The sequence below is a fragment of the Macaca nemestrina genome, chromosome 13 (genome assembly GCF_043159975.1).
Source record: "Macaca nemestrina isolate mMacNem1 chromosome 13, mMacNem.hap1, whole genome shotgun sequence".
Taxonomy (NCBI): Eukaryota; Metazoa; Chordata; class Mammalia; order Primates; family Cercopithecidae; genus Macaca; species Macaca nemestrina.
The window spans coordinates 28525552-28552958 of record NC_092137.1 but is presented as its reverse complement, the minus strand read 5'-3'; the positions used below and the strand labels follow the sequence as shown (position 1 = coordinate 28552958).

Genomic DNA, 27407 nt, shown 5'->3' with positions numbered 1-27407 from the left:
AGGGTAGGAGGAGCCCAGTGCCCTCCTGTATCTTCACAAGCCCTCAGGTGCTGGCTAAGGGTGTTTAGACCTTTTTGGCAGGTAGAGAAAATGGACACCCCGAAAGACCATGTGACTTGCCTCAAGAAACCACCGAAAGTGGGACTGAAACCACAGCCCAGGTTTTCTGGCTCCCGTCCAGGGCCCTTTGCCCTAACCTGTGACACTCGTTGCTTCTCATGGCTGAATTTGGGTCTGCAGGAGCTTCTGATGTGTTCCAGCAGCTGTGCTGGACCTGGGAACTGTGGGATGGTCTGGCATTTTGCTTGTGAGGAAACTAGGGACTGGGGATGCTTGGGGGAACCCCCTCTGATCCTGTCTCTCCCCGCTCCCCATGTCCCTGCTGGCTAAGGCCGCAGGAACCTCTGGTTTGCACTGGGAAACTGGATTTGTCGTATGGGTGTGGAGAGAGGGAGGTCACTGCTTACCCAGGAAAGCCACATCCTCCTCCTCTTCTAAGCCCTTGTGACACTCTCTGTGTCACAGGCCTTTGGCCTTGAGGGTGAGACCTTCCATTCCTGTGTACGTGCTCATCCTGACCCTCAAGTAGTTTTAAGAGACCGTACGTGGGGTGTACCTTATTTGTATGCACGGGACCATCACCCAGCAGCTCTGTAAAGGTGGTTATGATTGCTATTGCCACCAACATCAAGGACAAATAGCATAATGAAGGGAGAAAGCGATAGGAATCCAGCCCCTCCCTGGACCTGCTCTCTCCAGCTTCTCTGTCTGGTGCTCAAGGGCTCCGTTCATGCTCGGAGCCTTATTATCTCCGTATCCCTTCTCTTATCAGACAGGCCTCTTCCTGCCCTTGCTGCTGCATCTGACGCATTCTTCTCTCCATGCCCTTTGCTCACAAAGGTCCCTTTGCCTGGGAACGCCCTCCCTGACCTCCTCCAACACATTTCACAAAGCCCATTCAAATTGCCTCTTCATGGGCTCTCCTGGCCTCATCCTTCACATTGCTTCCTGGTGCATGGCCCAGCACATCACTGCTGGCTAAGTCCCTGTTGACTCTTGTTCCTCTGGGCTGTCGGGCCCTTCCCAGCTACACCTGAAGCCTGGTGAGGACAGAAGCCACATTTGGTGGGTCTCTTGTGTCCTTCTTGGAACCATGGAGGGTACAAGGGCAGGGTACAAGGTGGTATGGCACCTCCAAGGGCAGGCCATGTCACAGGTGTCCTTTTGTTGGTTGGGAGAAAGATGGCAGGAGGGGAGAGGTTTGGCTGAGGTGGGATCATCAGCCCTGCTCTCCCTGAGAGAGGACTTGGGAGAGCAGTCCCTGCTGGAGGGGCCAGATTCCTCTTCTCTGCCCATCATGGGAGATCAGCAGCAAAGTGGATTTCTGGGGACGTATTCCCTGCAAGTGCCAGGCACACTGACAAACGTCCCTGTTCAGAGAACTCAAATGCCTTCTTCAAAGGACAGTATGTTTCCAGTGTCTGGGACTGTCGGTGGCTGTGCCCCTTCCCTCCCTGCACTCTGTTTCACACTGGCTCACGTGTGCTGAAATGCAGCTGTCCCTGGTACTCAACACACTATGTCAGTTGTAGAGATGGATCCACAAAAAAAGAACAATGAATTTCTGTCACTAGAATTCTAAAAATAAGGCAGCTTGGGTGAGAAGAAAATAAATGGCAAAATCAGGTCTCCGTCTGATGCCCTGAAAAGGTTCAAAGCCTTGACGTCACATTCCATCCCCTGACTAATCCCAGATATCCCTGGAGGGGGCCTTTGGAATCTGGGGAAATCCTGTTACAGTTACAGTAAAAAGGCCAACCCATGGGGAGTGCTTACTACAGGCCAGGAGCGAGCTGCGCGCTAGACATGTTGGGCCAGGGACTGACCTGGATTTTGCAGAACGAGCATTGAGACCTGAGTTCACAGAGCTTTCGAGTGGTGGGCTTAGCATTCCAACCCAGGCCTTCATCACACTGAAGTCCATGCTTGTCCCAGGCACCACCCTGGGCCTTGACAACCGCACACTGACTAAGTGCGAGGGCAGGCTGAACAGCAATGGTGAGGGGAGCACACTCCCCAGTGTTAGACTCAAGCAGGTCTTTCACACAGACCCTGAGAAACGGCCCCGCCTCTGGGAAAGCAGGGCTGAGGCTCCGGTGAGACCGCTGCTGCTCCCTGGCCTGGCTGCAGCCCAGTACGTGTGGCGAGGCAAACTCTCAGTCAGTCAGAGAGGGCGTCACCAGGAGAGAGAAGCATCCCTGGTGGCCCAGAACCATTGTCCTGGGATCCTGGGGCGCCCTGGGGCCCCTCCTCAGCACGGTGGGCTCAGTGGTGGTGGAGACCCTGCCCCTCCTCTGTGGGTCCCACCCCAGGCCCATCTACTCACCATCCTATTCCAGAGATGCCAGGCCAGTGTGGTAGAATCCTGGAGTGGGGGGTCCTCCTGAAAGAGAACCAATTGACAGCGGGACCTTGTGTCTCCCCAGGAATGCAGCGGACCTGCTGCACACTTTGAAGCCTCTCTGGTGTAGAGTTGGGGTGCCCTGATCTGTCCAGGCCCTTTCTCTCAGCCCCTCCTCTCATCAATAACAGGGGCACTTATGGGACCACTGACGGGGGTCAGGGCTCTGAGGTCAGGGCCTGCAGGAGCAGGTGGCACATCAGGCAGCTCCATGTCATCATGGGGTTCTGTGTCACTGAACTAAATAGTGGAAGGAGGGGGTGGCAGGGAAATGATTCAGGTGTGATCTGAGTAGAAGGATGAAGGAAGGGAATGTGAGCTAGTATTTCTCCTCATCCTCTTAAACCATCACTTTAAACACTGTTTATGGCATGGAGATGGCACAAGGATTCCAACAGGCAGGAGCCAGAAGCCTGGAGGAAGGGACTGTCCCCAGACACAGGACTGAGGCCCCAGAGGCTGCAGAGACCTCGGTCAGCAAGTGTGGACCACGTGCCACATGGTCTGGGTGGCCCCTTGCCCAGTGATCTGGGGGAGGGGGTAAGGGCAACTCAGATTCCCCTCCCTTCCAGAGATGGATGGAGAGGAACGTGCAGCAGGAGGGACAAGAGCTGGAATCCCTGGAGATTCTCTTCAGAATAAGCACGATGGCCAAGAGGTACGAGTGTTTCCCCAGCACCAGACGCCACTCTGCGTCCCCCTAAGTATTAACTCATGTGGCCCTGATGGCCACCGAGAGGGAGGACATGTTACTAAACAGCCCTGATTTTACAGAACAGAGTTCAACACCTTGTCTAAGGTCACACAGCCAGCCACCCCAGAGCCAGAAGGGGAAGCTAGGCCATTCACCCTGGGCTACCCTGGGCTGCCCTGCCTCTAACAGCCCGTCTCATGTGGGCTGTTCAACCCTGTGAGGAAATTGTACAGGAAAGTATAAGAGAATATTGGGGTATTTCCCCTAAGACTATGCATCCTGAGTTCAGGAAAGCTGAACTGGGCTGAGGCTTGTTGGGGTAAGGGTGGGAGAGGGGGCAGGAACAGATGTATGGCCCAGGCCTTCTCCCCACCACACTCTTCACAGTTTTTTTTTTGTTTTTTTTTTTTGTTTTTTTTTTAGACTGAGTCTCGTTCTGTTGCCCAGGCTGGAGTACAGTGGCAGAATCTCAGCTCATTGCAGCCTCCGCTTCCTGAGTTCAAGCAATTCTCATGCCTCAGCCTCCCAAGTAGCTGAGATTACAGGCACTCACCATCATGCCTGGCTAATTTTTGTATTTTTAGTAGAGACGGGGTTTCACCACGTTGGCCAGGTTGCTCTCAAACTCCCGACCTCAGGTGATCCACCCACCTCGGCCTCCCAAAGTGCTGGGATTACAGGAGTGAGCCACCACGCCTGGCCCCAACTACCCTCTCGATACGCCATGCAGCCCCCACTTACCGAGGGTAGAGACGGGGTGGTTTCATAGAAGAAAGGCTGGAAAACCACCGTGAAGGACTCCTGCTCACTGTACCTGCTGGAGGCCAGGAGGCTGTTCCAGGCTTCCTGGAGAAGGGAGCAGAGAGGTGACCATCCAGGAACATGAGCAAAGCAGAGCCAGCCCCAGCCCTGACCAGATCATTCTCAGCAGCCCTGGGACAGAATCTGCCCCTCGCGTTGTTCTCAAGTGCTATTCTGAAGCTCCCTCTTGTCTCACCCTTCAGGGCTCTTTGATAGCTCAGCTGAGTTTTCATTTGTCTCTGAAGTGCCAGCATTAGGTAATACCAGAGACAGACCTAAAATATATTCTCTGGAAGCTTAGGAATGACAAGACAGCCCAGCGTATGGTGGGGCCCCCTGCTCTCTTCAAGAGCTAAGTTTGGTAGAGGCAGGGGCCTTAACCACTCAAAACATGTTGTCATTTCCAGAGCGAGAGAGGTGCCATGCAACTTCAAATAAAAATTCATCATGTTAACACATGCTAACAGAAACTGTGCTTTGTGCTGTTTGCTAAGAGGGATGATGGCCTTCATTAAGCCCTTCACCCTTATTTATTTATTTGACAGAGTTTCGCTCTCTTGCCCAGGCTGCAGTGCAGTGGTGCGATCTCGGCTCACTGCAACTTCCACCTCCCAAGCTCAAGTGACTTCTCTTGCCTCGGCCTCCCGAGTAGCTGAGACTATAGGTGCATGCTACCATGCCTAGCTAATGTTTGTATTTTTAGTAGAGACGAGGTTTCACCATGTTGCCCAGGCTGGTCTTGAACTCCTGACCTCAAGTGATCTGCCCGCCTCAGCCTCCCACAGTGCTGGGATTACAGGTGTGAGCCACCACGCCTAACCCCTTCACCCTCTCTTGAGGTCTCTTCTGTGAACTGGAATGTGCATCTTCAGGAGCCCTGGTTTGCCTTTGGGCTGTAGGCTGGGGACAGACACACTGGGCAGAACCAGTTCACCCGCTCCAGATGTGGTACTACAAGTGGCACTGATGACCAAAAGCATTCCAGAATGAATCTTTGAAGTTCCTCACTACCTTTTGCCTAAAGTGCCCCCACTGTCCCCCTACTCGCACCCCTACCAGTACTGTAGCCCCCATTTTACACGCAGGAATCCCGAAATCACCACCACAACGTGAAGCAAGAGCAGCTCTCTTTGCTCCTGACTTAGTCCTGAATTCAGCTGGAGATGTCCTAACATGAGCAAACTCAACTAATTGTCCCGTTCTCCTTGGCAACCACCCCACCCCTGTAAGCCAGCAGCCCGGGCTCCCAGGGTGGGCTCACCTGATAAGACCACTGCATCACCACCTTGGCCAGCCTGGAGGTCTCCTCTGAGCAGTTGCAGGGCTCTGGCGCAGGGCTGCAGGTTGAAACACACCAGGAATGGGAGAGGGGAGGCAGTGTGGGGGAAGGGGGTGCATCCAGGCTGCCTGTTATGGAAGAAGGGGCCTAGGAGTTGCTTAAGGAGTAGGGACGAAGAAGCTTAAGTCTTAGAGGACACAAATGTTGGGAAGAACAGAGGGTGGGTGGTCCCTTCCTGGGGGGTGGGTATGGGATAGAGGGAAGCTCTCCCTGGGGAGTGGGTATGGATTTGGGGGTGGGTATGGGATGGAGGGAAGCTCTCCCTGGGGAGTGGGTATGGATTTGGGGGTGGGTATGGGATGGAGGGAAGCTCTCCCTGGGAGGTAGGTATGGGATGGAGGGAATCTCCCTGGGAGGTAGGTATGGGATGGAGGGAGGCTCTCCCTGGGGGGTGGCTATGGGATGGAGGGAATCTCCCTGGGGGTAAGGTATGGGTTGGGGGGTGGGTATGGGATGGAGGGAAGCTCTCCCTGGGGGGTGGGTATGGGTTAGGGGGTGGCTATGGGATGGAGGGAATCTCCCTGGGGGATGGGGATGGGTTGGGGGTGGCTATGGGACGGAGGGAAGCTCTCCCTGGGGGGTAGGTATGGGATGGAGGGAATCTCCCTGGGGGGTGGGTATGGGTTAGGGAGTGGGTATGGGATGGAGGGAAGCTCTCCCTGGGAGGTGGCTATGGGATAGAGGGAAGCTTTTCCTGGGGGGTGGATATGGGATGGAGAAAAGCTCTTCCTAGTGGATAAGTATGGGATAGAGGGAAGCTTTTTCTCCCTCTTCATCTCTCAGTCTTCCTCCTCTCCCTTCATTGCTCTTCACACCCGACACCCACATCCCATTCTCCTTTCCCTCCCCTGTACCTTCTCTGTCTTGCGTCCTCTTCAGAGCCCTCCTTCCCCTCGGTACCCCCTTCTCTCCTTTCCAGCACCCTTTTCTCCACCACCCTTGCCCTGACTTTTTCTACACGAACTTCTTTTCTAGGTCCAGAGCCAAAATTTTTAGGATTTGGCTCCAAAAAGTTTAAAGTCTATGAACATTTTCAGAAATATATAGGAATCAAGTTCTGTTAAGTTAAACTACATTTAGGCTACGTTTTTCTATCCAATTTCCAGAAGTAACACTTCTTAGCTTATGAATGTTTTGCCAAGGCGAACTCTCAAATCACTCTGGCACGGAGGAGAGCCTCTGGCACGACATCAACCAGACCGAGTATTTTATTCTTTGACTCAGTCCCCAAAACAATGCTTGGCAGGGGGCCCGCCCCACCCCGACTCTGCCACTCGCTCGGGTGTCAGCTTGCACGTGTTTCTCAGCCTCCCTTGGCCTCTGTTCTTTAGGGTCCCTCATAGATTAAGGCACATGAAGGGCCCCCACAGGACACACACGTGACAGCCGTGTCACAGATGCACGTCTCATTCCCCTTCCCCTTTTACCTGAGCCAAGTGCCTGGATACCGACGAGAGACCCCTGCAACCTCAGAGAGGTCCACCAGGTTTACAAACACTCTGGGGACCTAGGAGGACACAGAGAGAGGAACGTGAGTATTTGCCAAGTCGCCATGACTGCTGGGCTTTCTGGAACTCCTGCTTGGGCCCCATCTGGGGTGTGGCTGAGTGTGATGGGCCTCCCCTTGATTAACTTGGCATGATCCTTTGGGAGATGTTTGGTCGGGGTCAGTCCGCGCTGCCAGCCCTGCATCTGTGCCATCCAGAAACAGGACTCTCTGTCCCTCACGGTGGGTGGGGAGTCTCCCACCAGTGTCCACGGGGCAGCGAGACCACTGGGGCTATGGGCCTGCAGCCCCCTCCAGCGGAAAGCTGCCCTCCAGAGGAGCAAAGCAGAAGGCAGAGCCACAGCAACCCCCAGCCGATTCTCAGACCCTGCAGCAGCGTCACAGTCACTGAGCAGAAAGGTCTTGAAGGTCCTCAGGCCCCTCCATCTCGTCCTTGCCCCAGACTCAGCTAGAGAGTGGCCTTAGGGCAGAGCAGGGCCACCGAGGACTCAAGGAAGAGTCGAGTTTCTCTCAGAAGTTTCCTTTGCAGGAATGGAGTGCGCTCTCCTGGCCCATGTTCTCATTTGAAAGGATGAGAAGATGGGGTCCTCTAAAGTTTCCCCTTTCCCAAGGGTCCCAGTCCCCCTCACAGGAGTCCATTTCCCCACCCTGGTGGAGGCCATATGAGGGTAAACAGGCCCCACCGCCCTCAGGGGAGCCCTGGGCCCACGGCCTCACCTCCTGCTGCAGGTAGTCCAGCACCCCCATCAGCTCGTCCATGCTGCCCGCCACACGCCCGTTCTGTGAGAGGAGAACCGTGCTGAGTGAGGGTGCCTGCAGGAGGACCACGAGGTGAGGCCACCCAGACTCACGACAGGCCCATCCCTGCCAGGCAAGACCACGGGCAAAGGTCCCATCTAGACCTGGCATTCCACAAACGAAGATAAGAGTTCCCAGAGCTTCCTAGTTTTGTCTTCCTTTTGTCATCCGTTTTCTCCCCAACCCATCATCCACCATGGAAAACCGAACTCCCCCTAGCTGACAAGTTCCACCAGGAAAGGGTAGACTCAAAGTCAGAGCAAGATCAGAAATACCTGGTGTGATTCTGAAGCTCACACTGAGGGACGGGAGACTTACTCCCAAAGACTTGAGGAATCGCTTTTTCCTGAAGAAAATCAGGTCCAACAGGGAAATACAATTAACTCTGTATTTAAGGCCCCAGAGGGGCCTCGGAACCTTTACGTGGTCCTATTTTATCAGTCTTTCTCTTGCCGTGCTTGCTCTAAGATAAGGGTTCCTAGAGAAAGAGTTAAAGACATCTCCCACCCACCCAACACACATACCGCTCCCCTTCCTGCAGGTAATGAAAATCAGCAAATGAAGCACCTCAAAAATGGACCTGCTTTACCATTTTTTTTTTTTTTTTTTTGAGATGGAGTCTCGCTCTTTTGCCCAGGTTGGAGTGCAGTGGTGTGATCTCGGCTCAGTGCAACCTCCACCTCCTGAGTAGCTGGGATTACAGGTGCCCACCACCATGCCCAGCTAGCTTTTGTATTTTTAGTAGAGACAGGGTTTCACCACGTTGGCCAGGCTGGTCTCAAACTTCTGATCTCAAACGATTCATCTACCTCAGCCTCCCAAAGCGCTGGGATTACAGGCTGGGTACAGTGGCTCACACCTGCTTTACCTTTTCAATGTGAAAAATAATAAAAATCACAAGACAAACTCCTAGCTGCCTGCAGACTGGCTGTCCCTTAAGGCAACTTGGCTCAGACAGGAAGACACGGAAGGCCAAGGAGCTGTTCTGTTTCCCGGAGGGGACACAGGCAGTGACTCTGGAGACAGCTGTCAATCACCCGGGCTGGCACCGCACAGGAGGAAGTGCAGTGTCCCTGTCTCTCTGCCCCTTCACCGGCTGTCTCTGTTTCGGTGTGAGGCTGGCTTCCGGGAGGCCAGTTCAGCAGGTCTGTTACCATAACGCCTTCTGTCTAGTTTTCTCCTAAGTGAGCCACTCCCTGACCGTGACATCAAACATCACCCTCGCTTTCCTGAAAACCCCGGGGGGAACTGTGTCTAGAGGCACCCTCGCTGCCCATCTGTACCATATCCACTGTCCCTGGAGAGGCGGGGGACCCTGCGTGGCCCTCCCTAGAGTGTGACTCTTGCTGTAGAAACCCCTGGTCAAGGTGTTTGCTCGCAGCTGCAGAGGGAACCGGGGCCCACCCAGTCATTCCAGGCACTGCATGGTTGTCGCTCAGGACACCAGCTGTCCCCGTTTCTCAGTAGAACACATTATGCTCCTATAAGATGTCCCTTCTCTATAAGGTCACACATAATAAATTCCTGGAACCCAAAGTCAGGAAAAAGCTGATTTCTTCAAATGAACTGGTACATTTCCATTTGTATCATTTGCCCCCTGGTTTGGAAGAACGTCTATTATCAAACATGTGCCTGAGACCCAACTTAACTCTTTCTAATAAATTATTTTCTCGGGGTTTATACCAAGGAATGGGATTACTCAGTCAAAAACTAGAAACACGTTTAGGTTTCTTGACTCCCACAGCAGTGTACCCTCCAAAATGCTGCCACCTGTAGTTAGAGACATTTGCAAGGGATAAATGTGTCTGCTTTCTTGTCATCAGCTCTTTTTCCATTTTCCTCTGATTTTTAAAATCTTACTCATGAATAAAGCTAAATTTAACTAGAGAGCAGCAAGCAAGTGTCCAGACACAAAAAGCATCCTCAGGTCACTGCTGTGAGCCAGGTTATCATTCACCTCCAAAGCACCTGCCTTCAGAGCCATTGTCACACCTAATGGATAATTCCTGACTCGACGCTCTGACTTTGGTCATAAGAAACTCCTGAAGAACAACTGGACACAGGCCCTTATTTATTTCCCATTAAAGGAGCCCAAAGGTCTCTACAGGGGAAGAGAATTCCAGGTCCTAAGTTGGGGCAGGACAGTAGCTCAACATTTCCTCTTAATGGTAAAACATGTTTTTCTTGTGGGAACTTTTAGGAAAACCTTGACACCTGCTCTGTAAGGTCAGGTGGCAGCCAGTGCCCACTTCCTCAGCATTTGCCCACGGAAGGATCTCCAGTGGCCCCTGGGTCTCTACAGAGCTTTTTTTTTTTTTTTTTTTTTAAAGACAGAGTCTCACTCTGTTGCTCAGGCTGGAGTGCAGTGGCATGATCTCAGCTCACTGCAGCCTCCACTTCCTGGGTTCAAGTGATTCTCCTGTCTCAGCCTCCCTAGTAGCTGGGACTACAGGCATGCGCCACCACACCCAGCTAATTTTTGTATTTTTGGTAGAGACAGGGTTTCACCACGTTGGCCAGGCTGGTCTCGAACTCCTAACCTCAATTGATCCACCTGCCTTGGCCTCCCAAAGTTCTGAGATTACAGGCATGAGCCACCATGCCTGGCCATCTACAGAGCACATTTTCACAATCACCAAGGGAGAGCTTATACCTGAGATGTGCTTTGAGAAAAATAAAAATGCCACGTAAGAACTTCTCAAACAAAGATGCTGAGCTATACCATAGGATTAGCTTAAACAGGGAGGTGTGGCCAGAGGTACCACTAGGAGGTGAGTGTGGGTCTGGGCTGTGAGAAGGGCAGCACCAGTGGGCCTGGCCAGGAGGCCAAAGGAGCCAGGCCTAGGAGCCATAGGGCCTCTGGGGGAAGTGGAAGTGGAGGTGAGATTTATTCCAGGCATCAAAGCCTTGGTGGTTTTTGTGCGACAGGAAAAATCAAGACGGAAAAAGAAATAGAATAAAGAGGGAATTTGAGTTGATGCTGGCAGGTGTTGCTATAATTAGCTAAATTTATGGACATCAAATTATTGGTTTACAGCTGTTTAAAAATGAGGAGGCATGATTACTTTTGTCACATGTTTTGAACCAATTAAAAGTGTGAGCTGGCCGGGCGCAGTGGCTCACGCCTGTAATCCCAACAGTTTGGGAAGCCGAGGTGGGCGGATCACAAGGTCAGGAGATCGGGACCATTCTGGCTAACACGGTGAAACCCCATCTCTACCAAAAAATACAAAAAAACTAGCTGGGCATGGTGGCGGGCACCTGTAGTCCCAGCTACTCGGGAGGCTGAGGCAGAAGAATGCCGTGAACCTGGCAGGTGGAGATTGCAGTGAGCAGAGATTGCGCCACTGCACTCCAGCCTGGTGACAGAGTAAATTCCATCTCAAAAAAAAAAAAAAAAAAAAGGAAAAAAAGTGCTAGCTTCGAAGTGTAAATAAACTCAATTCATATGTAATCAATATGACTAGATCTTGCAGGAATTTCTCATGTTGACAAAAATCATGAAGTCTGAGAACAAGCATTGGGAAGGTTGTAGAGAATAGGCGCTCACTGCCATTAGTGGAAATATGAGAGTTCAGCCACTTTGGAGGGCAATTAGGCAGAGCCTATTAAAATCCAGAATGTGTGCACCTAAAGACTGGCATAGGAATCTATTCCAGGTGCTTTTCTTGAGACTGTTTTTTTCTTGTTGTTGTTGTTGTTGTTGTTGTTTTTTTTTTGAGATGGAGTCTCTGTCACGCAGGTTGGAGTACAGTGGCACAATCTTGGCTCACTGCCACCTCTGCCTCCCGGGTTCAAGCAATTCTCCTGCCTCAGCCTCCCAAGTAGCTGGGATTACAGGTGCCCACCACCATGGCTGGCTAATTTTTGTATTTTCAGTAGAGACAGGGTTCCACCATATTGGCCAGGCTGGTCTTAAACTCCTAACCTTGTGATCCACCCACCTCGGCTTCCCAAAGTGCTGGGATTACGGGCGTGAACCACCACGCCCGGCTCTTGAGATTGTTTTTATCTTGACCCACGGTGTGAGATGCGTTTCACATCCCAATCCAGTACAAGTATCCATATAGAAATGATGCAAAAATCTCATGAACCAATACTTACCTCACTACATGCAATGAACTCAAATATTTTATTCTTTTTTTTTTTTACAATGTTGGTTGCAATCCTTTAAACTGATTTTTTGACTCACTAATGTACTTCAGTCCACAAAAATCACTGTATCTAGGAAAACTCTTCCACATAGTCAAGTAAATGAGCAAGACTGTTTATTGCAGCATTGTTCATAATAGTGAAAAACTAGAAATACCTACATTGCCATCAGTATAGGAAAACGGTGAAATAAAATGTAGTAACATTACACAACAAAATACTCATGTAAGAGAGAGAAACTCATTCCATATGTATCAACATGACTAGATTTCAACAATACTTGGTTAGTGAAAAAAATTGTTTTCAGTAGTACACACAATATAACACTATTTATATTAAATCTCTCTCATACATACATGCATGCAAAATAATGCTTAGATTTATAGATATGTAAGAGGTTTGCAAAGAAAAAGAGAGAGAGGATTAGGGAGGTGGCCAAAAGGATACGTATTTTAGCTTTAACTGATGTTTTAGTTTCTAGAAGGAAAATATTTGTGTACTGCTTGCATAACTAAAAATACAAATAAATGTGTAGATGAATACATGTGCACAAGAATACAACATGTATTTGAGAATGCTTGAAGGTATAAATACATGAAAGCATGCAAGAATTTATGTAGGAATGTTTAAACACAAGACAAAGTACATGGAAAATCATCAATGAGTCTAAGTATTCATAAATGGGTTCATACATTAAAAAAAATGCTAGCATGAACAAACTAATCACAAATACAATAGCATGTGTCTGTGTGTAAGATGAGAAAATGAATTTATACATGAATATAACTTATGGATGAATGATTCCATTAGTGAATACATGGAAGAATGCAGCAATGTCTAAGTGTTTGAACACTTCAGTGCATGACTGCATAAATGCATGAGTTAATGTCCTGAATTAATGAGTATACAGAAGAATGCACCAATGTCTAAATGCTTGAACATGTCAATGCATGAATGCATACATTCATGAAGTAATGCATAATGATCAAAAAGGGGGGCTGTGCAGAGAACAAACGAGGCATGTAAATTTCACTTGGCACTGTAGAAAACAGAGGGTAAACTAGAACAATAAATCTTCATCATCTATATGCGGAAACCCAGAAAGGCAGCAGGAATATTGGCCAATGAGAGCTAGTCAGGAAGGTGGATTTCCATCAACATTCTCCCAAGGCTTGACATTACTAAAGGAAGGGGAGTTCTGATGGTGAGCCAGGAGTTAGTGGGAGTGTGGGGCACTTGAAGGAAGGCAAGAGTATCTATTGTAGGAGAGAGGCACAGAAAAGAAAACACCACCTCCAGAAGCTCCACCATGCCTGTGCCCTGGCCTGGAGGGTGGCGAAGAGGACAAGCTGATCCCATAAGTGGCAGGGCCAGCATGGTAGCAGCCAGGCTTCAGGATCCTGAAGAAGAGTCCTGGTGCCATTTATTTTACCATGGCTTAGATTTCTAAACCACCCCTTACACTTTCAACTGATCCTAATCTGAATGATCTTCAGTAAAGACTTAAGTCATAGATATTCACCTACATAAATAATAAATGAGACCACATGTTTCATGTCCTGTTTCCAGAAAAGCCAAGGCACTTGGAAGACACAGTCTACTTCAATAAACAGCAGCCTTCCCACTACAAATAGAATTCATGGGCCAAGGAGTGAGGATGGTATGCACCCTGCTTTATTTCTTAAATTCAGAACTTACATGAAATCAGAATTAAGAGGCAAGATAGTTTTTAACCAGCTAGAACGCTAATTTTCTCAGTTGCGGAGTGACTGTTGACTCAACTTATCTGTCTCTACTTCCTTTTCCTGATATGAGAGATGGTAAGTAAAAACACCTGTTCCCTGTGACAGTTATGAACGCAGGTCATGTGTACAACATTATGAATTATCTAATGTCACTAAACTGTACACTTAAAACGATTAAGACGGTCAACTTTATGTGTATTTTATCACAATAAAAAAATTGAAGCAATAAAACTCACAAAACGCCTGTTCAAGCATGTTTCTTTGAGTATCTGACTGTCTGTCTGCCCATCCATCCATCCATCCATCCATCCATGTTCTAAAATAGGTGGCATTAGCCCCACCCTGATAGCTGGGGATCAGGTAATCAGGCAGGTTTGGTTCACTCCCTCTTCATCCCCAGCATCTGCAATCCCTCAGTCCCCAAGGCTGCCATTTACCTGTTGAGCAGAGGGGCACAGGTAACACTGGCTTGCATTACTGAAGAACACATTGATGAGCTTCCAGTCAAGCTGAAAATCAAGTTGCTGAAGAAAAGGGCAACAGCATGAAAAGGAGATTGTGGCAAGACCTTGAACCAAAATAATGCCTTTGTTTTCATGTCTTTCCATTTCATACATCCATCCCTGAAAAACCCATGTATGAATTTTTTTTCGATAGTAGTATATGGCAGGAGTTTAAAGTGGTATAACTGCTCTAGGTTGATAAAATATATCCAAAACTTTTTTTAAATTAAAAGACACACCTTTTGATCTAATTATTTCATTTCCCCAAAGATAGTTTAAGGAAACAAGGATACGTGAATGATTCAGCTACAATGATGAAGCCTTATGCATAAGAAGGAAAAACTGGAAACAACACAAATGTCCCAAACAGGGGATTGCTGTGTAAACTGTGGAATACTCATGAAATGAAACACTATGTAGCTTTTAAAATGATGCTGAAAAATGTAATTATCATGGGAACTAATCTATTGAGAAAAGTAGGTTATAAAAAGTATCTTTGGCTGGGTGCAGTGGTTCACGCCTGTAATCCCAGCACTTTGGGAGGCCGAGGTGGGTGGATCACCTGAGGTTGGGAGTTTGAGACCAGCCTGACCAACATGGAGAAACCCCGTCTCTACTAAAAATATAAAATTAGCCGGGCATGGTAGCACATGCCTGTAATCCCAGCTACTCGGGAGGCTGAGGCAGGACAATCGCTTGAACCTGGGAAGTGGAAGTTGCGGTGAGCCGAGATCACACCATTGCACTCCAGCCTGGACAACAAGAGCAAAACTCCATCTCATTTAAAAAAAAAAAAAAAAAAGCATCTTTATCCAGTAACATCCCTGTTTTATAAAATACATAAAGATATATATGCTAGGAAAAAATATGGAAGGTAATATACACCAAGTTATTAACTATAATTATCTTTGGGTTATTAGGATTAAGGATGGTTTTACTTTTTGCTTATCTGTGTTTTCTGATTTTTTCAGTAATGAACATGCATTTCTTGTGTAACCAGGAAACAAACTGGTTTTTTAAGAGGCAGCACGGTGTAGTTGAGGAACACTGGACTATGAAGCAGGCACTTTAGGTTTTGGCTCTAACTAGCTGTGTGAACTTGCACAGGTCACATTACTTCTGGGAACTTCAGTTTCCACATCTGGAAAATTACAGGGTTAGACGCAGGATCTCTTCTCTATTTTACAGAATAATGATTATTTCAGAAATTCTGGAATTCTCCTGTTTGGGAAAACAAACTTTATGGTGTAGCTCCTGCTCTAGTCCCTGTCCTCATATGCCTTGGAATGACCTTCACTTCACTTCACTGAACTCTTTAATGTATGCATGGCTGGCTGAAACAGCAGCTTCCCTTGGTTCCAGCAGTCCAGGCTCAGTGCTTAGATACAGTTTGCTAGCAAGGCTTGCCCTGGTTTGATACTTGCCCATAAGGGCAGTGCAAAAGAGCAAAGGATGCTTATTACAAACTTACATAGGTTATTGAGTAAATAGTTTAAGAACTGTTAGGAGAGTGGTACCAAGGCTCCCAGTATGTATGTGACAGAGGCCTCCACCCTAAGAACTAAAATTAATGTGGTAATTATTAGTAACAGCAATCACCACTACAATAACAATGCAAGCTACAGGCTTTTATATTATGTATTGAGTCTGTGCCAGGCACATTCAATATCTCATTTAATGCTCCCAAAACCCTACACTGCAGCTCTTTTATCATCCCATTTCATAAACAGGAAAACTGAGGTTTACAGAGGTAAGTGCCTTACCCAACATCATACAGTTAATAGGCAGAGAATTCAAGACTCAAACTCAAACCAGTCTCACCTGGAACTGAAGCTAGCCACCACCTCCCTTTGGGAGAAGTCGTTTAGTCCATCTGTTGACTTTCAGCAGGACCACACGGAAAACCATTCTGAACAGGATTGGTCCTTTTGGCTGAGCATTATGACTCACCCTGTAATCTCAGCACTTTAGGAGGCCGAGGCAGGCAGATTGCTTGAGCCCAGGAGTTTGAGATCAGCCTGGGCAACGTGGCAAAACCCCGTCTCTACCAAAAATATAAAAATTAGCCAGTCTCATAACTGGTCTCAAAATAAATAAATAAAGAGATGGATACAAATTAACAATGAAAAAGAATTGGTCCTTTCCTTTAATGACCACCAGAGAATGGCAAAGACATTTTTTAAAGAATCCAGGCCACACTGGTTGCTGAGTTCATGGTAAAATGGTACCAGGGCCATTATCACTTTGATCTGCCCGCCTTGCAGCAAACCCAGGCAGCCCAGCCATGCCAGAGTTGGATGGATGCTTACCAGGTTCTCTTTCATGTTTCTCACCAGTTCTTCAGCCTGAATCCACAAGTCTCTGGGCAGAGGGAGGGAAACAGAGAGGAAAATCAGCTAAATGTTATTTTGTCAAGGGCTGGAAGCTTGCTCCTTGCCATAGCTCAGGTGCCAGTCTCTGAGCTTGACCCACCCCTGGCTTCTGAAGAGTGGGCACTGACCTACTTTTCAAAATGAGGTTCATCAGGCAGACTGAAATCAGCTGGAGGGGGTATTTGGGCTTTGACTTAAATACTTCTATTTTTAAGCCTCTTTGACTTTGCCAGCCCCCCAAATCTTCCCGCCTGTATGTTGAGACCAGCAGGAATACATACCCCAGAGAGAGACGGAAAGGGAACTTACTCAGCACCATCGGCACCATCGTGGGGTACCACTGTCTTTCCAGTGTGGCACACGGGCATTGGAACGGAAGGATTGAAATGTCTGATGATGTCTGAAAGGACTAAAGAGAGAACTGGTTTGAGGCCCTGGCCTTCACCAGCTGAAGGTCACCTCTAAAGACTGACCTACCTACTGTCGGGAGTGGTGGCTCATGCCTATAATCTCAGTACTTTGGGAGGCTGAGGCAGGAGGATCACTTGAGCCCAATAGTTTGAGACCAGTCAGGGCAACATAGCAAAACGCTGTCTCTATGAAGACAGAAATTAGCCGGGTGTGGTGATGCTCACCTGTGGTCATAGCCACTTGGGTAGCTGAGGCAGGAGGATCGCTTGAGTCCAGGAGGTCAAGACTGCAGTGAGCTGTGTTTGTGCCACTGCACTCTAGCCTGGGCAACAGAGCAAGACCCCATTTCAAAAATAATAATTAAAAAAAAAAAAGACTGACCCCCTTCCTCTAGAGTGAACTGCCAGGGTTGCCACCCCTATTCCAAGGCATGGTCCTTCCTCACACCCTGCCTGGGGCTGTGAGGCCACCCCTGTAGCCTCTGTGAGGCTATCTGTACCTCTGGAGCAGTCCTCTGGAAGTGAAGGAGCTAAAAATGAACATCTGTGAAGTGCTAGGCCAGGCCCAGTGCTAAGCACTTTACATGCGTTATCTCACTTAATCCTCAGTAACAAACACATGGCAATATGATCTCCAAGTTAGAGAAAGGGAAACTGAGACAGAAAAATCAAGCGAGCTGGCCAGGGTCTCACAGTTAACTGAGGTTGCTGGGGTTTGAACCAGAGTTCTGGGACACCGAGGCTTTTCACTGTCATGTGCTACTGCCTCATTAGAGCAAGTGATGCTGGGACAGGGACTCAGGCTGCCTTCCAGCCCCCCTCCCTCCTCCTGAGAGTGACAGCAGGGTGGGAAAGCTCCAGGGAACATGCAGAGAACACGTCCCAGAGCTGACAGCCAGAGGACCGCTAAAAATAGTGCTGTCAGGAGCAGTTAAGTTGTGTCTTGCTCCTGAGAGGGAAGAGGGCAGAGCAGGGAGACAGTGTCATGGGAGGGAGAGGCCTCCACTCCTCCACCCGACTCCCCTTTCTTTTCGCCCCATCCAGAAGCGCCTCAGGGCTTCATGGGAGCAGGATCCAGAAGGTGGCATTAAAGGGGCTCCCTGTGAAGGAGGCTGACACTGTGCAGGCAGCAGGCAGGGTGGGGGTGGGAGAACTGGCCTGGAAGTCAGGGGACTGGTCACTCAGCTTTGCAACCTTGGGCAGCCTGCTAACTCGTGTGTGATTCCGTTTTCCCCATCCTTAACCCAAAATAATGAACTTCATTCTCTAACCCCGGATTGGCTTACAAAGAAACCCATTTCCGCCTGTGGTGGGAAAGCAGGGAAAGTTCTGAGCTGGGTTCAGGTTTATCGGGACAGCATGAACATGTACATGGGTGAGGGGTACTCTTGCTCCCTCATCTGAAGATAGTCTGTAAGGATCAATGACAAAACACAAATATTTGGTGGTAGGTCTGAAAGAGATTGCTTTCTGAAAGAAAGGTACCTGTGTCAGTGCTCTGTGATCAAACATGACTTTGCATCTGTAAATTTGTTGGTCATTTTGTTTTAAGTCTGCTGTACTTGGTCTGTCCTTGCTGCCTCCGAGTTCCCTGGCAGCACTAGGGTGAGAACAAAGGGCACAGCCCGTGGGGTTGGACCACCTGGGTTCACAGGAACCGTGCCACTTACTGAGCACATAGCCTCAGGAAAGTCCATTTACCTCCCTGACACTTGGCTTTCCTACCTGCAAAATGGCCATAGTGGGCGAGGGCATGGCTACGTTTGGAGATCTCAAAGGTCAGGAGGCCTCTAAAGTTCTGAGATTGATGGTCAGGTGGGCTGAGTCTGAGCCAGCCCCAACCCACGCTGCACAGCACAGGCCTGGATGTCCCTAGAGCACTTTCTTCTGGGAAGACCTGCTCCTCCTGCTGGCTCAGCCACCCAGCTGGAGCTTGTAGCTGTGGTCTCCACTCCTTCCTCCTTCCCCATTGAGTATGCTGGAGTAAGGCCTGCCTTGGAGGGCTTCAGAAGCGAGATCTGCCCTCACACCTGCTTTCTGCAGGACCTCTGACCAGCTGGGACTCCTGGCCGCTCTGCTTAGAGAGGGGCACTAAGACTTGTTGCAGGGCAAATTGGGAGGAAAAATTGAGATGAATTGAGAAACTAGGCAAAGCAGCATCTGCATTTGCGGCTTGAGGGTCTAAACTATATCCCATCTTCCCAGACACCCCTCAAACATGCCGCTTCTTTTTTCCTTAAAGACAAACAGGGCCAAGTCTAGGCACAGCTGTGATAGCCACGGAGTTGGTAGTGGGCCTCCTCTTTCAGAACCCTTTGATTCTCTCCAAGGGGATCCTCCTGCCTACTGCTTTGGCCACCAACATCCTCTCACCTGTCAATCAGATCCGGGAGGGCTGAACCGCCAAGCCCAACCTTCCCTGCTGGACCACGAGTTCTGAAGGTAGGGACAGCATCCTGTTCATCCCTATGCTTCCCAGGGAACCTAACAATTCATAGGCCCCTCCTTTCAATTCACTGGCTGAACTGACAGGGCACTAGCTGCCTCACTTGTTCGTTACTCTCCGGGAGCATCAGCTCAGCGGAGCGCTTGCATTGTAATCTATGTCTTCTCGCTCTAATATGGACGGCAAAGTAGTTCCCCTTATTCTTGATTTATGAGCACCAAGCATAGGAGACTAACATCCCACTAGGCTGACCCAGCTGCCACTAAAGGACTGAACTTCAGGATGACTTAATAGAATCATAAGGAATCTCTGATATTACATTTTTTAAAAACTAAATTATGATAGTATATTCACAAGCACATATGTAAATCAAAAGGCCAAAATGCTAACGATAATTATCTCTAGATAGGGGATTCTAGTTGACTTTTATTTTTTCATTTCGCTTGCCTGAACCCAACTGAAGTCTTGTATTTTACAAGCAAGGGAAATATTACAGGATAAAACAGACTGAAAATTCGGCTGGGTCCTCTCCTTGGGTGGGAGGAGTGAACCACGGGCATTTTCCCTGGATGAAGTCTAGCCCTGGGTCTGGGTGGGCAGGAACCTCAGGATTCTGGCCCAGATACCCATTCCAGCTGGCCCCTAATCCCTCTCCTAGGTTCCCCAATCTTAACCCAATACCCACTGGCTTCTGTTTGCCCAGAGACCCTGGACACATTTCTCACACCCCCCCATTCAGGGTATGTGACTTTTCATATCCTGGCTTCCTTATCTGTCCTCTCAGAACACCCTCTCCTTTCTCCTGGGCTCCAGTGACAAAGTGACTGGTGGAGTCCATTCTCTTTATTAGAGAGGATGCTGCTTGTTGGGAGGGAGAGAGGCACTCTGAAATCTGGCCATGAAAACCAGAACTCACCTGTCATCACTTCCATGCACACCTGCTGTGGCCTTTCTTCAGTCCTGCAGGTCGAAGCAGACATGTGAGTGTCAGGCTGTGTTTGTCACCTGCCAACAGCCCTTCCCCTTGGTTGTGGTCTATTTCATAGCAGTCTTCGGCCTAGTCTTGCTCTGGTTTTGGGATTATCCTCCCGGGGGTTAAAGGCACACCTCAAGTGGCCACGGAGTAGCCAAAATGGGGAAAACAGCTCTCTGGACCCTCTTCTGCTCCTCCAACCTGCTCTCAGCTGGCCTGAAGCTGGAAGGGGAAGCAGACCCCAGGGTAGAATGAGACTGAGCCTGGCCCCAATCCTGCATGGTTCCCCAAGCACAGAGCAGAGAGCGCTTGTGGGGAGAAACAAGAACTCCCTCTATTAGCCTTTCCCACTTCTCCTCATTCACCCCAAGGACCCACTGGGGTTCTCAGGCAGAGGAAGGGTTGGACCAGGAGGCAGGATGCTGGCTTCTGGGAGCTTCTCTGCCACCTTCTCAGAGGGCAGCCTTGAGCAAGGCACTGAGCCTCCCTGGCCCTCAATCTTTCCCATCAATAAGGCAAGATTAGATGGGAGCATCTCCCTTTCTGGGGCTCCTTTCTGTTCTGTTTTCAGGATAGTTACCATTCTTGCTTCTCCAGATCACCCGTCCCTGGGTCTGGAGGCTGGAAAAGATACCCAGTGTTAACACCCAGCCAAGGGAGGTGGCAGAGCCTCTTCTAGTTAGACCCCAAGCTGCCGGTCAGAACTCCCCCTCCTACCAATAAGAGGGAACCTACAAGCCCAGGCTCCATGGCTCACGCCTGTAATCCCAACACTTTGGGCTGGAGGATCACTTGAGGTCAGGAGTTCAAGACCAGACTGGCCAATATGACAAAACCCCATCTCTACTAAAAAATACAAAAATTAGCCAGGTGTGGTGGCATGCGCCTGTAACCCCAGCTACTCGGGAGGCTGAATCGCTTGAACTCGGGAGGCAGAGTTTGCAGTGAACCAAGATGGCGCCATTGCACTCCAGCCTGGGCCATAGAATGAGACCCTGTCTCAAAAAGAAAAAAAAAAGAGAGAGAGAGAGAGAACCTACAGAGAAAGATGAAGCTCCTTCTGCAGGGAGGAAAAATGCTTGGCTCCCTCTGCAGCATGTTTGTCAGACCTTGGAGCGGTAGAAGGTGTGAAAGGTTTTCCTCCGCTTAGATTTCAATGCCCCCTAAAGTCATTAACTGTCTCCATAGAAACAAAGGATTGTTTTATTATGACCCTTCAAAATCAAGAGTTTATTTAACTCTCCCCCCACTGGACATAAGAGCCATGAAGGCAGGAATGTGTCCCATTTTGTACTTGACTATGATGCTTGGACCTAGAACAGTGCCTGGGCATGTTGTAAGTATTCAACAAATATATGTTGAATTCATATGTTTGGAATGAACAAGATAAGTTCCGATTTCCCCCTTGGTAAAAATGCTGGGCAACACAGGACTTGAGCCCTCTGCTGAAGATCCCAAGTCTAGGAGGAGATTTGAGACCGTGGTAACTCGCCTGGGAATCAAGGCCTTTCGCAAGCTCCCAGAAAGCTTGGAATCGTGCCCAGGACACATAAAACACTCACAAATCTTAGCTCTCCTTGGTTGTATTACTTTCAGTTTCTGATGTGAATTTTCTCTCTCAAAATTCCTAGAAGACAGTATCTCTGGGTGTGGTGGTGACAGGCAGACAGCTACACCGCATCACCTACTCCAGCCTGCACCACTTCCCTCTAAATGGTCCATCTGTCCTGACCACCCAGCCACATCGAGCACCCGCCTATAGACCTGGGTCAGGTCTCTGCAGCTCTCCAGGCAGAGCAGGCTGACCGGGAAATCTCACCAATTGGAGACAGCGTCCTTTGCTCCTCAATAAGACAGAGAAGCTAAATCTCCCAAGGAGACAAACAAAAATCACACTAAGATGGAAGTCAGGGATTATTTAAAAAGACACCCGACAGGTTAGGTAATGAGGGGAGCAGGCCTTCTGGGGCTGTGGCAAACTGGACAGCCTGAGCCCAAGCAAAGGGGGCACCCCCCAACAAGAGTCATTTTTCAAGAGGAGCTGGAAATGTGAATATTTATTTGAAGTCTGATTTCAATGTTGGCAGCTGATTCCATTAAAGACAAAGCATCACTTAGGACCATCAATTTGTTTCTGGTAATTAATTGATAGATCACCCCTCCCCGCTAGATGAACTTGATTGGAGGAGAGGGTGGTAAAGAGAGATGTTGGGAGGAAAGAGGAGAGAATAAGAGGAAAGAGGCCAGGAGAGGGGGTTGGGGGAAAGGCTCAGAGGGCAGCCACAGAGAGGTGAGGCTGCGGCTAACCCAGCAAACTCCACGTCCCCATTGTGCCCACTCCCAGCACCTTCCCTTCACACTGTTTGTTTGCTGAATGCCTGCCTTATGGCAGTTACTGTGACCCTCAGGCTGCAAAGCTAAGTAACACACAGGTTCTACCCTCAAGGAATTTGATAGAGTGAATTGTAACCTCCTTGGCAAGATAGGATATTGCAGTATGATCCGATTTAGGTTTTATATATACCCTGTTTCCCTATGTATTGCTGTACGTTGGAGAATGAATGAGAATGTATATATGTGTGTGCACGAGTGTGTGTTTGAGGTAGAGGAATTAAAGATGTGAACAGGGTCTTCTACTGTGTGTACATCTGTTTTGTTTTTTCTTATATTGAACATGTGTCACAAGTGTTATTGCAGAACTTCTACAAACATTTACGTAACTGATTTTTGAAGTTCTACAAGGAAAAGGGGGTCTATAGCAATTAAGCAAGTGCTAGTCATAGTCCCAAAGAAGGGCTTATACCTTGGTTACAGAACGCTCCAGGCACTCAAAGCAGAGGTGTCAGCACTACGGATTTTTTTCTGTTTAAATTCACTGTCTTCCATTATTTTGCCCTGGTTTAGCTTTTAAAATACACATCCCAGGTAAGTTCGCGATGGCCAGCGCTCCCTCAGGACAGACAAAGGAAAAAGGCTTGCAAGGAATTGTGCTTTCAGGTTTTATCCTGAAGGTGGAGGCACCCGTCAGTGCACAGACAATGATCCTGGGGCTGGGAGATCATCCTGATGGAGCCGTGCTCCCGAGAAGCGGGAGCCGAGTGACAGCAGGAACTGCCAGCCCTGAATAATTCATGGACAAAGAGCTCTTTCCGAGATGAGACCAAGGGGTGCACGGGCGATGGGCTTAAAGTTAGAGACCGGGGCTGGGTGGAGATTTCCCTGCGCCGGGCAGAAGGACCCGAGAGTCCTGTGGCAAGTGTGTTCCATATCTGGAGCTCTGGCATGTAAATGTCAGTGTGTGCAGACACACAGGTGTAGCAGTCAGCCTGCTATCTAGTACACGGAACCTCTTCTCTCACTTATTTCCATGTCTGATTTCACCTCTCTTATCAAGGGTAACCCTCCACCCTCACCCTGACCAACACCACAGTCACAAGTGCAATTTAAAAACCACCAGCATCGATAAAAAAAGAATGCACGTGGGGAGCTCTGCCTGCTTCCAGTGGGCCCATGGTTGGTTTCCTAAGGTTCAGTCTATACCTCTACACACCACCATCTCCTCACCCTTCTTCCTGCTATGCCCATTTCCCCCCCCATTTACAACTGTGATCAGGGAAAGGTTCTGGGTCTGGCCAGCTTTATCCAGTGCTCAACCAGAGGTGGCATCGATGAATGTGGTGAGGCCAGCACTGTCTAGGCAGGGAGTCCAAGGCAAGTTCCAGAGAGATAGCAACTGGTTATTTGAGAAGAAGGGAAGGTGGAAGACAGGTCCAGGGTCTCTGGGAACATTGAGTGGATGGGCATTGTGCATGGAGTGGTGGGCTGGGGTTTGCAGCTACAAGGGGAAGGGCCGGAGGTTGCAGGGAGTGCAGGCTGCTGCAGGGATAGTGGAGTATGCTGGGAAGGAATCATGGGAGGGGGAGTGAGGAAGGGGACTCTGGGGGAGCAAGGAGAGTATCCTGGTTCAGGCGTGGGAGGCGCAGTAGGGCTCTGGGCAGGGTGGAGACTGATAAGGAAGTGCTCTGTCCAGCTGGGGCTGCCAAGATTGAGGGCAGTAAGGCTGTGGAGCTTTGCTAAGACCAGGAGAGGGGCTGTGGGGCAATGTTGACATTCTCCTCTGCTCTCCAACCTTCTTCTCTCCAGATCCTTCTTTCTCTGTTCATCCCTTTCTCTTTTTGTCTATTTCTTTTTCTTTCTTTCTCCCTTATTTGACCATATAAAATATACCACTTAGAATTTATTAACAACAAACATATGAAAAGATGCTCAACATACTAATCATCAGGGAAATGCAAATCCAAACCACCATGAGACATCACCTCATACCCATTAGGATGCCTACTATTAAAAACCAACCAACCACAACCAACTAACCCCAGAAAATAGGCATTGGTGAGGATGTGGAGAAATGAGAACCCTTGTGCACAGTTGCTGGGAATGCAAAATAGTGCAGTCACTATGGAAAATAGTGTGGTGATTTCTCAAAAAGTTTAAAAAATAGAATTACTGTATGGTCCAGCAATCCCACGTCTGGATGTATATATCCAAAAGAAGTGAAAGCAGGGACTCGCACAGATATTTGTACACACAAGTTCACAGCAGCATTGTTTGCAATAGCCAAGAGGTGAAAGCAACCCAAGGGTCCACTGACAGATGAACGAATAAACGAAATCCGATACAGATGTACATGGAAACATCATTCATCCTTAAGAAAGGAAGGGAAATCTGGCATATGGATGAACCCTGAGGACATTATGCTAAGTGAAGCCAGTGACAAAAAGACAAATACTGTATGATTTCACTTATATGAAACATAAGTATATGATTTCATTTTTTTTTTTTAGATGGAGTTTTGCTCTTGTTGCCCAGGCTGGAGTGCAATGGTGTGATCTCAGCTCACTGCAACCTCTGCCTCCTGGATTTAAGTAATTCTCCTGGCTCAGCCTCCCAAGTAGCTGGGATTACAGGTGCCCACCACCATGCCTGGCTAATTTTTTTGTATTTTTAGTAAAGATGGGGTTTCACCATGTTGACCAGGCTGGTTCCAAACTCCTGACCTCAAGTGATTTGCCCACTTCAGCCTCCCAAAGTTCTGGGATTACACGTATGAGCCACCACACCTGGCCAATTTCACTTATATGAGGTACCTAGAGCTGCCAAAACAGAGAAGGAAAGTAGAATAGTAGTTGCCAGGGGCTCTGAGAAGAGGAGAATGAGATGTTATTTCATGGGTAGAATGTTTCACTTTCACAAAATGAAAAAGTTCTGGGGATCAGTTGTACAATAACGTGAATATATTTAACACTAGTGAACTATACACTTACAGATAGTAAATTTTGTGTTCTATGTATTTACCACAATTGCAAACAAAATTTAAAAAGTTATTTACAAAGATCAGTGTATTTTTAAAAATTTACAAAGCAGGTAAGAAAATTTCTTTAAAAATTTAAAAGATTACTTTTAAAATTCTGTGTGATCTTTGATTTAATGTATTAATGGATTTAATTTATTAATGGGAAACTCCAAAAGTTTCCTCACCTTGATGTAAAGAGAGGCATTCCTTTGATTGTAAAAAAATAAAAAGATTCTGCTGGGCGCGGTGGCTCACGCCTGTAATCCCAGCACTTTGGGAGGCGAAGGTGGGCAGATTACCTGAGGTTGGGAGTTCAAGACCAGCTTGACCAATATGGAGAAATGCCATCTCTACTAAAAATACAAAATTAGCTGGGCGTGGTGGTGCATGCCTATAATCCCAGCTACTCGGGAGGCTGAGGCAGGAGAATCACTTGAACTCGGTAGACAGAGGTTGTGGTCAGCCAAGGTTGCGCCATTACACTCCAGCCTGGGCGACAGAGTGAGACTCTGTCTCAAAAAAAATAATAAAAAATAAAATAGAATAAAATAAAGTAAAAAATAAAGATTCAACCTCCTGGATTTATCCAGTTCACATGTACTCTTCCAAAATGAAACGTTCTGCCCAGTTACCAGGAGCCCATTCAGAGGATCATCAGTACCAAACTCTGTCTCCTGCCCCAAGCTACTTCAAATACTCACAATCTCCAGATTGCCAATGGCTGCCACAAATTTAATATCAGAAGGCTTCAGAGAGTGAACTGTGGAGACAAGAACCCATATAGGAAGGTTAGATCTACATTCCCCATGATGTCGGCCAAGGATACCATATGGGAGAGGAGACTCACATCCCCCAGCCCTGGACAGCTGCGGAGGTCCAGTCTGTTGGCCATGGAAGTGGAATGCCAAAGACCACGCAGTGCCTGGGAACCCTAGGAATCCTGCCAGAAAGACACTTGCTCCTTTCTGGGAGCCACCCTGTTAACTGGACTTGAGCTGTCCAAACAGGTGACCCATGGAAAGTCACTCATGGCCCTCATTTTCCCCTCACCTGGACCCCATTCTGCCTCTCACTTCCTTCTGTGCCATAGCCGTGCATTTCTGGGTCACCATGAATGAGAGGACAAGACATTAAGATTAAAACCACCTGGTTACCAAAAGGATCACTTTAGCTTGAAGATTACCAGAGAATAGCATTCAAAGCCTATGAACACATATCCACACCAGATGCAAGCTGTATGCAAATGCCATACAAGGAAGTCTCCTGGACCCACTTGAGTCACTGGCATTTTTAGCAATTAAGTCTCCCTGATCAGAAATCACTGATCATAATCCCTGGTCATGTTATCGATCATTTACATGTAAGCCACCTAAAGATGACATTTCCTTAAAAGTGCATCAATTTCTTTTTCAACCTGAAGTCCTTATATAACAGTAAGAATAGCATGCTTAAATGGAAACCCCAGTAAAGGCAGAATAGTACAAACATAAATCTATTAATTATGGTCTGTAATGCAGCCTCTCAATGTGATGAAGCCAGGGAAGAAGGCCCACTCAAGAGAATTCATAGCATCCGGGTCATTAGACAAACCAGCCCATTGCGGGGGAAAAAGGTCCAGAGCTGCCACTGGGCTACATTACAAGAATAGAGAAGCCACATGAGTGGCCAAGCTGTAACTCAGAGTTCCCACAACACCATCCACCCACAGGAAGGCAAGATCCTGGAGATTACCCTCATCCAAGCAAGCCACCGTGGAATTATGACAGATGACTGGGAACTCATCTGTCACACAGGGATTGAGGATAAGGAAGAGGGGGACTTGAAGGGCCAACAGGTACAAGAGGAATAGGGTT

The 27407-nt window shown here is 48.3% G+C and overlaps 1 protein-coding gene across 1 annotated transcript in view; it reads right to left on the bottom strand.

Annotated features, from left to right (window-relative positions):
* The window catches only part of LOC105479730 (phospholipase B1), a 149822-nt gene that overhangs the window by 98905 nt on the left and 23510 nt on the right, over positions 1–27407 (bottom strand). The window contains 11 exon segments of the mRNA XM_071076106.1: positions 2387–2443; positions 3897–4001; positions 5218–5293; positions 6723–6802; positions 7520–7582; positions 13935–14021; positions 16310–16361; positions 16682–16781; positions 20145–20188; positions 20782–20822; positions 26256–26314. Coding sequence (XP_070932207.1) covers positions 2387–2443; positions 3897–4001; positions 5218–5293; positions 6723–6802; positions 7520–7582; positions 13935–14021; positions 16310–16361; positions 16682–16781; positions 20145–20188; positions 20782–20822; positions 26256–26314 — 764 coding nt within the window.